Here is a 16705-nt window from a genome sequence, read left to right on the forward strand (position 1 = left end):
CTCAAGGAGTTCGAATATAAGATGATATATAACGGAAAAGAAAAACGCTCACTTCAAAAAGAAAAACACTCACTAGGTCGTAGTTAACCAGTTGAGTGCTGATAGGCTACTGCTTTGCAAGCTCCTTATGTGGAAAAATGAATATCGCCTGTGGTTTATGCAATTATTGACGAGTTAATTTACTAGTTTAATAGACACTCGAGGAATGAACAGCCAGTCTGCCTCAAATTTAACAAAAGCCTGTGGACCAGTGTTTCTAACACCAGAAATTCTGTTCAGCATCTTTAAATTGTCTAGGACAAACAAAGGTTATAGCTAACTTAAGTCGCTGACAAGTAAGATTTAAGGCACGGAAAGCACAAACCAACTCTCACTGAGAGGTTGTGCATGACGGCAGCAATTTCCGGAACTTGTTACTCCAGAATCTCCAGCTAGGTCATTTTCTCTGTGGCTTGTGCAGAATTCAAAGAACAGGTTCTACTCAGATATGATGATTAAAAGTGTGACATAAGCAATTTTGATCGACAATGAGTTATGTATATGCCATGGGAAAACTCAGCACGAGTAATCAAATGATGTAGTCAGAAATGTCTTATTTTGTATTGTTAGAGACGTAAGACAGTTTTGACAGAATAATATTATCTTATGGAGTTATTGCATTTAAATATTACATTTGTTTCTTTTTCTTAAGAAAAAAAAAGACAAACGCCAAAATTGGTCTAGTTTTGAATTCGCTAGGAACACTTTTGACCGAAGAGGATTATCTTATCTTTAGGAAAAAGGAGACATAGGCAACAAAATGAAATAATTTTGATTTCACACGAAGTATTTGAATTTAATTTACACCACTGAAAAGAGCACAAGAAGTTGGTTCAGAATGTGTTTCTTGATCTCCATTAGCATCAACTTATAGAACGCCCACAGCCAAAAAACCTTTTTTCTGGTCATTTTATCGGTATAGAATGCATATATAATAAATTCTTGTGTATGTTTTCTGGATGGTGTGAAAAAATTTTTCACAATCTAATAATCTTTAGAGTTAAAGAAAAAAACATGGAAAGTTGTATTCTGGTAATTATGCTTGTATAGATGTACTTGAAGCTACATTATATACTCATTCTGACCTTATCAAAACAAATGATTGCTCATAAAATTACATTGACATCTAAGGTAGACCATATTTTTATTGTTTATATTCTAAAAGAATCTTCTTGTCAAATAAAAACTGTACAAAGGCACTATACTTTGGTAAAATTTACACAGAAAAGTAGCAACGAGCAATTATGTTTGAATAATTTCATATGTTATTTCTTGTATTTTTTTAGTAATTTTATGTTATAATCGTTTTGTAAAAGTGTAAAAAAGAAATTATTTTAGATATAAATTGTCAATAAAAGACATTTAGTAAAAATTATAGCCTAAATCCAGGAAAGCGTGTTAGTTGGGAACCCTACTATTAGACAATATTTAATTTTTCCTGTTTTCTCAAATATCTTGCTAAATATAATTACAGAACGAACAAAGTGTTTTATTTGATTTTTCTACTAAATTTTATTGTGAGCAAATTTTGAAACTCCATAGTCAATCAAAAAGAGGTTAAAGGATCTTCATTGTGGTTTGTATATCTTGCTGCTTAAAAGGAGAAGAACCTTTTGGTGGAGTGTTTTATTGCTTTATCTTAAAAGTTCAATATCATATGTATCAGTTTTTGATATCCTTTCCTTAACTCACTTACCATAGCCACACTAGCCAACTTCTGGGAAAAGTCCGACCATTCCACTGGTATGCAGATGCGGTGAACAATAGGCTAGTTGATAAAATTTCAACTGCTGAACAAGAAATCTTAAACAACCCTATGATATTATTCCGAGAGGCTCAAATATGCTAATTGATGCCTAGCTGAATAATGATTTTAAGACTATTCAAAAAAATAAAATTGGTCTCCAGCTATCAAGTCTGGGTCCAGGGGGCGGGAGGTTACCCCCCAACCAAAAAAAAAGTTTTTCAGACTAGTCCAACGACGAACATCTTCCTCTCCACAACCGGTTTTGTTTTTTTTCAATTCTTTTTTTGTAAGCCCCCCTCCCCAGAAATTTTTTTTTATATACCACCTCAATATTAAACTTTAGAACTCATGATATAACAAGTAAATATAAAAAAACCAAATTGTGTCCAGAACTAACACATAACCCTCATCATCTCTAGTGTAAATAAGCAAGTCATTAATGAATAAAATATTGTCACGATGAGGACAATTTCAAATTTCTGTTCAACTAAGGATTCCCAAAACAAACATATAACCTACAGTGTCTCTAGTGTACAGAAGCAAGTCTTTAATGCCGAAAATATTGTCAGTATGAGAAAAACTTTAAAGTTCTGTTCAAAAACAAAATTAACCTAAGACTTACACATATAAGGTAAAATATCAATTTGTGCTTACAGGTATAAGAAATGTTATTGGCATGTTAGAATGAATTCTATTAAATGTTTCAGATGTAGTTTTACTGTTAGTAAAGAAATAATTTGTTTTAGCCTTCAAACATATGCAGAAATCAGGAGATTGGAATAACAGTGAGACCTAACTATGTGGCGTAAGTCTAAACATAATGAACCAAACAGCTGCACAAAAAGTTTTATTGTATATTAGCCTAGCGCTATCTTTAATTTGAGCTTTCCAAATTTAATCACAACCACAAAACTTTTATTTTCAATGAAACTTTTTGATTATAAATTCTTTCATATAAAATTTAAAAAAGGAAAAAAAATTTCAGCATTTAAATAACACACATCGAGTCGCAGCAGACCTAGGGGCTTGTTTTTAAGGGCACTTGCCCCAATAAGGTCAAAAATTCCAATATTCATATGGTCGGGGTCGCAAAAATACCGTTGGGGGAGTAAAATTTTATTGGTCTCGCCCAATGATTAATTCTTTATACACCTCTGACAACAAGTGAAACATTTTAAACCTATTGTGTAACCAAGCTTTCTTGAGCAATAAAAGACAGCTATAAAAGAAAGAAAATTGACTCAGAGATTCCCTAATTAATTTTTCAGCTCTTTGGCTTGGTTCTCACCAAATGCAAATTGGCAATTCAAAACACTTAAAAATTGTTAATGAAACAGAAAATAATTTTTTTCCAATTTTTATCACAGGTTCTCAGTATATCGGAATTACTTTTTCTTTTTAAAGCATATCCAACTAAAACTGAAAGAAATAACACAATTTACAGACTAATCTTAAGCACATTTTCCTAAAATGGAACTTTCAAAAGAAGAGGTTTAAGCATACACTAAATATCTTGACTTTGCTGAGACCAAAGGAATTTTGTACAAATTCTAGATAAAAATATCATAAAATAAAAATTGTGAGACGTTTTCAGGCTTCAGATTTGATGGCCTATAAAGGTTTATAAGAAATGCAAGACTAAATATACAGATGAGTAATCGTTAACAAAACTCAAATCACGTGAATTTGCTTACACTTTTATCCATAGAAATAATAAAGTTGAGGTTTATAGAAAGTAACATAAATGAAACGTACACTAAATTACTTATCTATAAGACAAAAGGCGTAGCTTCTACTCAGAAACAAGGTAAGTACAGAAGCTGCAACTCTGAGAGATTATCTTCAACTGAATTATCACAAAAAAGCTATTTTCTCTACTGATATCACAAAAAAAAGTTTGAATAATCTCCAGTAACTGACATAATTACACTACATTAAGGCATTTTATGTATGTGGTAAACCAGATAAATCATTGTTTAGTCTGATTTCCACAACAAATTCGTATAGAAAACGCTATTACATATTTATGGCATTAGAATGATGTTATTTAAACTATATATAAAATTGTGTTCTGATGACGATAATGACGATGAATAAGAGCAGTAAATAATTGTTACATAACATTATTTATAAGATATGCTATTTATAAAGTTATTATTTTATTAACATTACTGTGGATTTATTTATGTTACTCTTAAATTTACTATTTTCATGTCAGGAAACACGGTTCAGGAAACGCCTCATGTCAGGAAACAAGATTAGCTGGTTTGAGATGGAGTGTAAATATCTGCAACTGTTAAGCAGTTCAACGAAATCTATGTTCCTTTTAGGGAAAAACATTTTATAAATATTTAGGAGATAATAATACTTTTATTACCTCCTGGACAGTGTAACAAATGTAAAAAAAAACAGTGAGCAGCCAATCAAAGCTTCATTTTGCCATTCGTTGAACATGCAGCTTCTTAGATTTGAGAAAAAGTGTTAAAGTAAACTAGAATCAGCTATTTAGAGAAACACAAAAATCAACTGCTTCCAGAAGCTCAATGCTACACCAAAAGATTATAGATATTCTATGCACTTACGTACTAAATATACGAAATTTACATTTTATCAGTGAAATAGTAACTAGAAACACACAATCTGATATCTGTTTATATGTTATTCTGAATAATTGTAAAGATACGGATCAATCATTAAAATGTTTTTGTGTATAAGGCACAAAAGTTAAATCATAGAATGTCAAAGACACTGTACAAGGCAGTAGAGAACTGACAAACACTGTATCAGATAGCAAAGGGTTAAGCGATTTTTAGCAGTGAATTAAGGATTTAATTTCTTTAACACTCATCACACCTGTCTTCTCTTATCATACATGAGAATTATGAAGCTGATTTTATACCCTAGAAAAAGTGTACAAATAGCCGTATATACTGCTGAAAAATTGTCAAAGAGCGACTCTGTTCCTTCTCAAGAAAGATCAAGGGTAATAAAGACACCTCCATTGATTTTCAGATTGATTGGCAGAGCAACAAACAACATGAAATACGATCACCCACCCAACATTCATAATCTGATTTCTTTTTCATGAAGACTAATGAATTCACACCAAAAGTTTTAGGCCATACTATGATTACGTATTATAGAAACCTTAGAATCAAATACTTCACTAAATTTATGGTAGATTTTAGAAACTATTTCTATTAAACAAAGTTAATTTTTACAAAATAAAAAAAGAACATTCCAATTTTAATGGAATTTTAATAGCAAAATGCAGCACAAAATATAAAATTATGTGGAGTTCTCTTCTACCTAATCACAAAGTTATGGCAAATTTGTAAACTATTCTTAGTTTTAAGACACATATGTTGTACTCTAAGATAGTACACGGAATTGAAAACGTGTCAAATGCATTACAAACTAAAATAACTACTTTAGCTATGAATTAAAGCCTGGACTTAGCCTGTTTAAGGTTTGTCATTCACAATCCTCAAACTTACGGGCTTGAGAGTTTGAAGCTGGCATGATTATAGAAAGTAATGATTTAAACTACTATTAATCGGGTTAATCCCTCTACAGAATACAGTCTATTGACACAGTTTTTTAGTTGCTTTAGTATAAGAGAATAATTATTCTGTTCAATATTTATGTAAAAATAGGAGTCACTTCTCAGCAGAATGAGGAAACAAGTTAGATTTTGAAAAACAAAATAATTATTACAATTTATTTTTTCAGAAGATGAGCCTAAATAATGGCTATGGTATTGAAGAGGTCAAATTTTGTTCTTCTTACTTTGTGGCGGAGGTTCGAAATCAACAGGCTGAAGCTTCACAAATGGATCTTCTGGGCCCTCAATATCAACATAAGAACCGGGTGTATTGTGGTAACGAGCTCGATAGCCAAAATCGTTCGGTTTGTGCTTTCCTTACCTTAAATCGCACTTGTCAGCGAGTAAAGTTGGCTATAACATTTGTTTGTCCTAGACAATTTAAAGATGCTGAACAGAATTTGTGGTGTTAGAAAGACTGGTCCACAGGCTTTTGGTAAATTTGTGGCAGACTCACTTGTCAGTCCTCGGGAGTCTATTAAACTAGTAAATTAACTCGTCAATAAGTGCATAAAGCACAGGAGCAATGCGTTTGTCCACATAAGGAGCTTGCAAAGCAATAGCCTATCAGCTTTCAACTGGTAAACTACAACCTAGTGAGCGTTTATCCTGTTGAAGTGAGCGTTTTTCTTTTCCGTTATATATCATATTACATTTGTACACCTTGAGTCAAAAGATCTACTGAAAGATATCTGAGAATATCTAATAAATAAGAGACAAGCAAGACAGTAGCTCTGTAGCCCACAGAGTGAAGCAAAAAGAAGAGGGCTAAATAGTACCAACTGAATAGCCCGCCTGCAGTGAAGTAGAAGAAGAAGAATCTGACTGTAGGTGAATAAAAAGTCTATATTCAAAATAAGTTCCCTGTACCAGCAAAGTCTATTGCACGTACTTTCCCTTAATCCCCTCCATGGACTTGGTCATTTCCCATAATAAATACTGAATTTTCAAAATGGAATAAAGATTTAACCCCATTTGGTTTTGTCCTAGAATCATAATTTGCAGAACTTAACACATTGTACCTCTATAAAGATGCGACTCACCACAATATTATGTTGATCGGGTCCAAGAGATCGGATGAGAGACGGTTGCAAGTGGTGTTTTCCTTGCCTCACGCTGAAAATTAGCAACTGGGCGAGAGATTATTTAATAATTCTATCTACTAATGTCTTCATGGGTTAAACTGGCCATAATCATGGCATTAGAACACCTTACAGCAAAACCAACCTTTGACGTTGACAGATTGGATTGAATATTATCATCTAGTTCCGACTCTTTATCAGAGCCTTGAGTTGCTGGTCCTCAGCTCCTCAACTATAAGTTGGATCATTGACACTTATCATTGTCTCAGTATTATTGATAATCTTGCTTCAAGTGGCATAAAAACTTACTTTCAGTTCATTTCTTAGCCACATCTACAGGCATACAGTTGGTAATCGGATCAGGTTGAATGAGAATAGCATTAGAATGCTATGAATATTGACCAGCCAAGTGAGACCAATCCCAATTAGAGATATTTCAGACCGATAGAGGCTATCCACCGAATATTACATTTTAATAAGATTAATCCTAGTCCTTTCCCCATTTCCCAGATAAACGTTAGACATGCTTTGCTATGAAATTTATCTATACGTCAATTCGTTCATGGAACAAAGCATGGACTAAACTTTCCTGTGCATTCTTTGTAAAAAACTAAGCTTTCTAAAGAGTTCAAGTGGCTCAATTCCCCTGTCACCCTCTTAAAACGTACAGGCATTAGTAGGCATAGTTGGGGAATAACTGTTAAACAAGTTGAGCCATTAGCTCGTATCTTGAAATGTAATATGGATTAGGAGGCATCCTGCACGACATGACCTTGCTATTGTAGGAACTGTTAAAATACTTCAAACACCACAGAATGCTCACGAGCAGGGGTTTAGAGCGCGGCAGCCCACACTATCAACTCTGACACGATCAGCTAGCAGTTAGTAAATCGACATCTATCATCTTATATTTGAACTCCTAGAGTCAAAATATCTGCTGAAAGATATCTGAATATATCTAATAAATATGAGGCAATCAAGCCAGTAGCTCTGTAGACCACAGAGTGAAGCAAAAGTAAAAGGGCTAAATGGTGTTACTGAAAAGCCCGACTGCTGTTAAATAGAAGAAGAAAGAAGTCTGAAATAAGATAATACATGTTAAATAGAAGAAGAAGAAAGAAGAAGTGGAAATTACTATTATAGTACTACATTAAACCTACAAAACATGGATTTTTTAAAATTTAAATCATCATTTAGCAGTTCAGCTTATTTGGGAGTCCTCCTAAATCATAATTTGATTTAAATCATCAGCATTTAGCAGTTCAGCTTATTTGGGAATCCTCCTAAATCATTATTTTAAATACATAAGACAAGTAAAAGCAATGTTGATAAGTTTCAGTGGCCATAACAGGAGCTATATCAATTCTCCAATGAATTGGAAATGATCAGAAGAGGAGGAGGGGCGCCTACCGTAAATAATTTAAACTTCAGTGTTTTTGATCGAAAGTATTCTTTCCGGGCAGAAGTCTTTATTCACTTCATAGCCTGGTAGTTGGCAACGCTGCAAAATAGATGATATCATTGTAGAAGATATAGCTTTATGGTTTGATAATTTGGAGTTTCCTAGAAGACTTCTTATACAACTAGGTAGACATTCTCTCTGCTTAAGAGAATCAATTTATCTGGCTAGTTGGATATAAACCCCAAACTGCTTAGAGATTCTTCTTATCTGCCTAGTTGGATATGTATCAGAAACACTAAGCAACATTATTATCCAACTAGGTAGCCTAGATATTCTCTATGCCTTAGAGAAACAATTTATCTGGCTAGTTGGATATAAACCCACAACTGCTTAGAGAATCTTCTTATCTGCCTAGTTGGATATATATCAGAATCACTAAGATAAATTATTCTTCAACTAGGTAGAGATTCTCTATGCCTATGAGAATAAATTTATCTGTATAGTTTTAAGTTAATCCAAAAATGATGAGAGAATCTTCTTATCTGCCATGTTAAGTAGGTCTCAGACTATCAAAGATACACGCTAATAAACATATTTCTATATTAACTATGAAGATTAGTATAAATTTATCTGGCTAGTTTGATATAAACCCCAAAATGAAGAGAGAATCTTCGTATCTGCCTAGTTGTATACATATCAGAAGTACTAAGCTACATTATATCTAACTAGGTAGATATTCTGTATATTAAATATACAGTTAAATATTCAGCTAGGTAGATAAAGGTGTAAGAGTCTTAGAAATGTTATTATCTGTCTAGCATGATATTTTATCTTGATACTAAGTGTAGTTGGATATTATTTTTACATTCTATAGAATGTAATTTTTTAAAGAATATCCATTGGGCACCTTCCCATTGGTGTCAGAGGTGACAGGACTACTAATCATCCTGTCAGTCAGCACAAATAAAACCCCAAAGGGCTAAAACAATTTAAACAACAAAATTAAATCACAAAAGGAGAAAAATTGTCAAATAAATAAAACAATTAGGCTACAAGGAGAGGGGGGTCCCCAGTCAATAATAAATTAAGCAAGCAATATAAGTCAAAAGCAGGCACAGCACTAAGTTTCAAATCAAGGTATAAAGGGGTTTGATAAGCACTTTCAAGCAATTGGAAGTTGCAATATGCAGGAATCTGAGAGATTTTGCAGCAAGCACTTTAACAGTCAAAGCAAGGTAAAGGCCAAAAAATGAACAACAAAGCAAGTGTACAGGCCTCAGGGACCCCAAGGGGCAGGGCCCCTTGTGTTTTAATCAACGAACCATGGCAGAGAGCTATCCCTACAAGGGAAATAACAAAGAAGAAGGGAAATAACAAAATTCTTCTTCTTCTTCTTCTATTTAACAGCAGTTGGGCTTTTCAGTAAAACTATGAATAAATTTTTTCAGTAAACAAAATTTATGAATAAATTTATCATTTCTTCTTCTTCTTCTATTTAACAGCAGGCGAGCTTTTCAGTGATACTATTTAGCCCTTTTCCTTTTGCTTCACTCTGTCGGCTACGGAGCAACTGGCTTGATTGCCTCATGATTATTAGATATTTTCAGATATCTTTCAGTAGATCTTTCGACTCTAGGAGTTCAATTAGGAGTTGATAGATGTCGATTTCTATGCTCTGTGTGCAGGTATAGTTGGCTAGGCTCTTGGCTGATAGTGGGATTTTGTGGTGTTTGAAGTATTTTAACAGTTTACAAAGCAAGGTATGTTGTGCAGACGTCAGCATATTACATTCAAATAGGCAATGGTCAATTGTTTCATTATTCATATTACAATGCCTGCAAAGAGGGGGCAGGGGAATTGAACCACTTGAATTAGAAAACTTATATGAGAATGCAAGGAAATTTAGTCCATTTGTTCCAGAACGAATTCTATGATAAATTTTAGAAAGAAACTTATTGGGAAAGGGGGAAAGGATAGGATTAATCTTATTAAAATTAATATCTGATAGCCTTCATCGGTAAATATCTCTAATCGGGATTGGTCTCCCACTTGGCTGGTCAATATTTATAGCATTTTTTGCTATTTCATCAACCTGATGATTACCGCTTATGCCAGAGTGGCTAGGAATATACTGAAAATAAGTTTTTATGCCACTTGAAGCAAGATTATCTATAATACTGAGACAATGATAAGTTACAATGTCCAACTTATACTGAGGAGCTGAGACCAGCAACTCAAGGCTGGATAAAGAGTCGGAATATACAATAATATTATTTTTATTTGCAATCAAAGGTTGGTTTTCCTTAATGTGTTCTAATGCCATTGCTATGGCATTTAACTCAGCAGACATTTCAATTTCAATCTCCATTTCATATCTTCTTCTTCTTCTATTTCAGCAGGCGGGCTTTTCAGTTGGTACTATTTAGCCCTTTTCCTTTTGCTTCACTCTGTGGGCTGAAAAGAGCTCAGGGCTATGTTGCCTCTTATTTATTGGATATCCTCATATATATTTCAGTAGATCTTTTAACCCAAAGAGTTCGAATATAAGATGATAGATATCAATTTCTGTGTTGGTACAGTTGGCTAGGCTCTTGGCTGATCAAGGAGGCACACTTGTGCCTCTATAAAGAGGCGACCCACCACAATGTTTCTCAACGACCCACCACAATTTCAATGTTTCACTTTATCTTCATGGGGTAAACTGGGCCGGAAGTTTCGACCCTCCCACCACAGCCCCCCTTTAACGTTGTCTGATTGGGCTGAAATTTAGAGGTTAGGCTTTTCTAGGGCCCGGGAGCTTATCCTCGAAATTTCAGCTCAATCCGATTACTCTTTCCCTGTTTTCAAAAAACCAAATATAGCCACTTAAAATTCATCATGCCTTTTTTTTCCTATCCACGCCTACAGGCCACAGTTGGCAACTGGTCGGTGTGAATGAGGACTCATTCGAAGCAGAATTTGATCTGTTAGGGCCTTTTGATATTTTCAGACCAAAAACATTATCCCCCAAATTTACATTTACGAAAAACCTCGTTTTCCTATAATAGCCCATGTTAATTTTTCCCACCACAACCCCCCTTTAACGTTGTCTTATCGGGCTGAAATTTAGAGGATAAGTTTTTCTGGAGCCTGGAAGCTTATCCTCAAAATTTCAGCTCAATCTGATTACTCCTTCCCTATTTATCAAAAACCAAATATCAAGTTTCGTGGGAATTTGCTTGCGTCGAAAATAGCTTCCATTTACTAAAAACAATTACAATTGTGTCTGTTTAGTCCAGCGGTTGATACTCCAGACTGTCAGGCGGAAAACCCGGGTTCGATTCACCGTCAGAGCAAATTTTTTATATACTGAATTTAAACTTTAAAAAGAAACTCATTTTCTTTTTTAAATTATTTGAAAAAAATTACATTTTCTAAAGAGTTAAAGAGGCTGAGTTACAAGGTCGACCCTTAAAACGTACAGGGACTAGGAGGCACAGTTGGGGGGCTGTTAAAGAGGCTGAGTCACAAGTTCGAACCTTAAAACGTACAGGGATTAGGAGGCACCCTGTACGACATGATTTGAGTATTCAGGAATTAAAAGCCTTAACACAAGAATGTTCAAGAGCGGGGGTTTGGGGGCGGCAGCCCCCCAACTTTAACTCCTGACACGATCAGCTAACAGTTAGTCAAGCAATAATTAGTAATAAACTGTACAAAAACGTGCAGAAATTATTTGAAAAAAACTACGTTTTCTAAAGAGTTAAAGAGGCTGAGTTACAAGGTCGAACCTTAAAACGTACAGGGATTAAGAGGCACAGTTGGGGGACTGCCGCCCCCAAACCCCCGCTTTCGCAGCCTTTAAATAAAAAAAAATTCTTTAAACTGAAAGTAAGGAGCGACATTAAATCTTATAACGAACAGAAATTATTCCGTATATGAAAGGGGCTGTGCCCTCCTCAACGCCTCGCTCTTTACGCTAAAGTTTTTATTGTTTAAAAAAAGAGTTGTGAGAAAGTCAAACTTTAGCGTAAAGAGCGAGGTGTTGAGGAGGGCACAGCTCCTTTCATATACGGAATTATTTCTGTTCGTTTTAAGATTTAATGTCGCTCCTTACTTTCAGTTTAAAGAATTTTTTTTTATTTAAAGGCTGCGAAAGCGGGGGGTTTGGGGGTGGCAGCCCCCCAACTGTGCCTCCTAATCCCTGTACGTTTTAAGGTTCGACCTTGTAACTCAGCCTCTTTAACTCTTTAGAAAACGTAGTTTTTTTCAAATAATTTTAAATAAAAAAAACAAGTTTTTTAAACTGAAAGTAAGGAGCGACATTAAAACTTAAAACGAACAGAAATTATTTCGTGTATGAAAGGGGCTGTCCCCTCCTCAACGCCTCTCTCTTTACGCTAAAGTTTTTTATTGTTTTAAAAAATAAAGTTGTGAGACAGAGTCAAACTTTAGCGTAAAGAGCGAGGCGTTGAGGAGGGGACAGCCCCTTTCATATACGGAATAATTTCTGTTCGTTTTAAGTTTTAATGTCGCTCCTTACTTTCAGTTTAAAAAACTTGTTTTTTTTATTTAATTTCTGATCGTTTTTTAGTTAATGCAGCTTTTATTTTGGCTCGCCGTCATTGAATAAGTAAACAAAATTTGCATAAAGATTTTACTTTTCTTTTGCTAAATGGCTGTCTCTAAATTTGGTTCTGACATAATTTACAAATTAACTTACGTAACGAACTTCTATATTCGTATATTTTTCTTCTGGCAAAAAATACAAAGTTGCAGATTTTTGCAGATATGAGCTTGAAACCTATGTTATAGGGTTTTCTGATACGCTGAATCTGACGGTGTGATTTTCATTAAAAATTTTTCACTTTTAGGGGCTGTTTCCCCCTCTTTAAAAAAATCAGGTGAGTTTTCTGAGGCTCTTAGCCTTTGATGAGTAATACTAAACTTAATAAAATTCATATATTTAGAATCAGCATTATAAGCCCATTCTTTTGATACATTTATTGACATCAAAATTCCATTTTTAAAAGTTTCGATAACTATTGAGCCGTATCGCTTGTTTTTTTTTATTACGTATATGTTATTACGTATATGAGTGGGTTATACCCTTATTCAATACCACGTTCTTTATGTTAAAATTTAAAAAAAATTTTTATTAAAAAAACCAAGAATAAAAAAGGACGTTTAATTATAATAGAGAGCTCTTTTGAAAGCACTAAAGAAAAACTGTAGCGTAAAGAGCGAAGTATTGACTTGGGAGAGACCCCCCTCATATACGTAATAATTTCTGTTCATTTTAAGTTCTAATGTTGCTTCTTACTTTCAGTTGAAAGTACTTGTTTTTTTTAATTTAATTTCTGATCGTTTTTTAAATAATGCATGGAAATCAGGCGCCCCCTTCATAGAAATGTCTCTTATCCCAAAGAAACATCCTCCACGGAAAGACTCTCCCGAGTAACCCCCTCCTCCCCCCCCAGATAAAAATTCTTCCTGAAAATGTCTGTATACTTCCCAATAACCAATACAATATGTAAGCAATGGGCAAAGTTCATAACTTGCAGACCTTCCCCTGGGAACTCTGGGGGATTAAGTCATCTTAAAAGACATATTTATTAGATTTTCGACTATGCTAAACACAATGGCTATCTCAAAATTTTAATTGGGTGACTTTGAGGAAAAAAATGAGCGTGGGAGGGGGCCTAGTCGCCCTCCATTTTTTTGTTCACTTAAAAAGGGCACTAGAACTTTTAATTTCCGTTCCAATGAGCCCTCTTACGATATTCTAGGACCACTGGGTCAATATGATTACTCCTGGGAAAAAAAAACAAAAAACAAATAAACACTCACCCGTGATCTTTCATCTGGCAAAAAATGCAAAATTCCACATTTTTGTAGATAGGAGCTTGAAACCTCTGCAGTAGGGTTATCTGATACGCTGAACATGATGGTGTGAATTTCATTAAGGTTCTATAACTTTTAGGGGGTCTTTCCTCCTTTTTCGAAAATCAGTCAAAATTTCTCAGGCGCTTAACTTTTGATGGGTAAGATTAAACTTGATGAAATTTATATTTTTGAAATCAGAATTAAAATCTGATTCTTTTGATGTATCTATTGGTACCAAAATTCCGTTTTTTAGAGTTTCGGTTACCATTGAGTTGCTCCTTACTTACAGTTCATTACTACGAACTGTTTGATAGTGAAATTTTGTGGTGTTTGAAGTACTTTAACAGTTTGCAATGCAAGGTATGACGTGCCGACGTCAACGTGTTACATTTAAATAGGCAGTGGTCAATAGTTTTATATTCATATTACAATACCTGCAAAGAGGGGACAAGGGAGCTGAACTACTTGAATTAGGAAACTGATAAGAGAATGAAAGAAAATTTAGTCCATTTGTTCCAGAACGAATTTTATGATAAATTTTAGACAAGTCCTTATTGGGAAAGGAGGAAAGATCTAGGATTATTCTTATTAATTATAAGGCCTGTTCTTTTGCACTAAGATCTCACATCTTTCTGCAAAGATTTCCGTTCTTTTATCTCATCTTTGTTCTAAGATCTTACGGCTCACTGATGTTAGCAAAAAGCGTAAAAGACGCCATCTTTCTGCTATATAGAACTTTGATGATATACTCATCTACACTGCTGATCACAGCAGAACGATGACAGACAGTGTTGCCAGATTGGGCTAGTTTCCGCCAATTGGGCTAGTAAAATTTCATTTTTGCGGGTAAGATTCCCAAAAACCCGCAACGCGGGTTTTTGGGCTAAAAAACCTTTCATTTTGCTATTTTTGGGCTATATTTACAAAACATGTTTTTTAATTTCGAAATCGACCGAGACACGATGCAAAAGCCAGCGGTCATCATGTCATGTCTGTAGTTGTCATGTAGATTGTCTGTGGCGGAACTGCCGAGCTCCAACGCTCCAACAACTTTCAAAGAAGAACGGAAAGAAAAGACCAGTGAGTAGTGTGTGACTCATTCTCTAGCCAAGAAAGTGATAAATCTTGGAACAAGGGGAGAGGTAGAAAAACTTTTTTTTCCTTTATTGATAGGTAAATTGTACTGACCTGCTGTCCGAGTTGCTGTGTCTGTTATGAGCCAAGATTCTGAAGTAACTTAGCTTAGATAAGATAACCATAGTTAAACCATTAGATAACCATTAGATAAACCATAGATAACCATTCTCCAAAGAGAGTACTCAAACGTAACCTCTGCCATTGTCCAGCCCGTCTGACACCAGTAGGGGCCACTAAATTTTGTTGGTACAGGAAGAGGACAGGGTAAATTTGGAATATAGGACCATAATGAGATAGCTAGGAAATAAACATACCAGTCGATTCAGAATTCAATCCTCTATCCGAATATAACAATAAATTCCGGCGGAAATTGATTCTAGAAATTTTGAAAATTCTGGAATTTCCAGATTCTGGGATTGGAAAAACCTAGTTTCGGTTTAGTTTTCGGCTCACTCGGTATTCGAGGTCTAGGCCACCCCACCAACAACCCCATGGCCCGCCCCCCAAACCCTTCGTATCCCCGAAAAGCTTGATTTGTAGAATCTAAGGGATGAGTTTCCGCCGGAAATGATTGCTATATTTGGACACAGCATTGAATTTTGAGTCGAATGGTATGTTTATTTTTTAGCTATCTCATTATGGTCCTATATTCCAAATTAACCGAGGACAGATACCGTGAATCTTATTTGCACTATATCTTCCCAAGGCTGGACCAAAAGTGTAAAATTTTTACACAGCTGAAAATATCTGGTCTGCTTTACCTGCTGTGTGAAAATTATTAATTTCTGGTCAAGCATGAAGGAGATATGGAGCAGATAAGATTCACGGTATCTCTCTTCTTCCTATACCATACTATATTGTACACACAGAAGGACATGTTTATCTGGACTGTGAGCAGAGCATCGTTCGACTGAAAACCATATAGGCTACCTGACCTTAGTTTTTCAGCATTTGCTTAGAGAAGGAACCAGAAAATATTCAGAGTAAATCAGTAAACAGAGGAAAGGCTCAGCTAGACACTAATGTACCAGTATTGAGTTTCTACAGAATTTTTTTAAGATTCATAATAGCAAAATGGACATTGCAAAACTTGTGTTTTGATGGTTGCTTGTTGCTTTTATGTTACCTTACTTCTGCTTAACTCCAGCATCTGGTAAAATAGGAAAAGAGGTTTTAAAGATAAATTAAAGTTTTTTTGTTGATTGCTTCAGTTTGGATTCCTCAATTTCCTTCCCTTTAAATGAGCCGAACAGCTCGTAGCTTGAAATACTTGATGGTTATGGTTACACGAAAGTAGCATAGGGTAAAGGAGATGGTAGTCGGCCAGGTCAGAGTAGTCGGAAATTAAAACAAAAAAAATTTTATTAAAAATTTGTCAAACCACAACTTGAGTTTTTTTTTTTTATGCCAGAATATCAGCAGTGTTGCTGGCCATCAAGGAAAAAAAATCCAACCTATCTCTTAGAAAACGAATGAGTTCTAAATTTATTTCTGTTTGACTGTCTGGCTACTATGACCTGGCCGTCTACCAGCTCCGTTACCCTAATGGCTATACAAAAACTATATAATTCCTCTTTCTGGCTTACTAAAAATCAGAGTGAAATGGTTAATGGTTATAAAGAACCCTCATACTAAAAATGGGTGACAATTTGTTTATTTTGGTGTAATTGCCAATTTTTTAATAATACTTGCCAACTTGCTAGCTGGTTAGATTGACAATGATGTTGATGGGGTATGTTTTGGATTATCAGACAATATGCCAAATTAAATTATACTTCATGTAAAACTATAACTGTCAGAAGCTTAATATTCTTGAGTGCATGGGACAA

The 16705-nt window shown here is 34.8% G+C and overlaps 2 protein-coding genes across 2 annotated transcripts in view; one reads left to right on the forward strand and one right to left on the reverse strand.

Moving 5' to 3' along the window:
• LOC148939839 (uncharacterized) overlaps positions 1-9304 on the reverse strand; it is a 60989-nt gene extending 51685 nt beyond the window's left edge. The window contains exon 1 of the mRNA XM_089105962.1: positions 9197-9304. The gene's annotated coding sequence lies outside the window, so the exon portion shown is untranslated. The remainder of the gene's footprint in view (positions 1-9196) is intronic.
• The window catches only part of LOC148939840 (uncharacterized), a 33150-nt gene that overhangs the window by 14154 nt on the left and 2291 nt on the right, over positions 1-16705 (forward strand). Inside the window, exons 3-4 of the mRNA XM_089106015.1 lie at positions 4005-4065; positions 5519-5695. Coding sequence (XP_088962141.1) covers positions 4005-4065; positions 5519-5695 — 238 coding nt within the window. The remainder of the gene's footprint in view (positions 1-4004; positions 4066-5518; positions 5696-16705) is intronic.

Source organism: Artemia sp. Qi Xiang Cuo, chromosome 20 (assembly GCF_049724085.1).
Source record: "Artemia sp. Qi Xiang Cuo chromosome 20, ASM4972408v1, whole genome shotgun sequence".
In the NCBI taxonomy this organism is placed as follows: Eukaryota; Metazoa; Arthropoda; class Branchiopoda; order Anostraca; family Artemiidae; genus Artemia; species Artemia sp. Qi Xiang Cuo.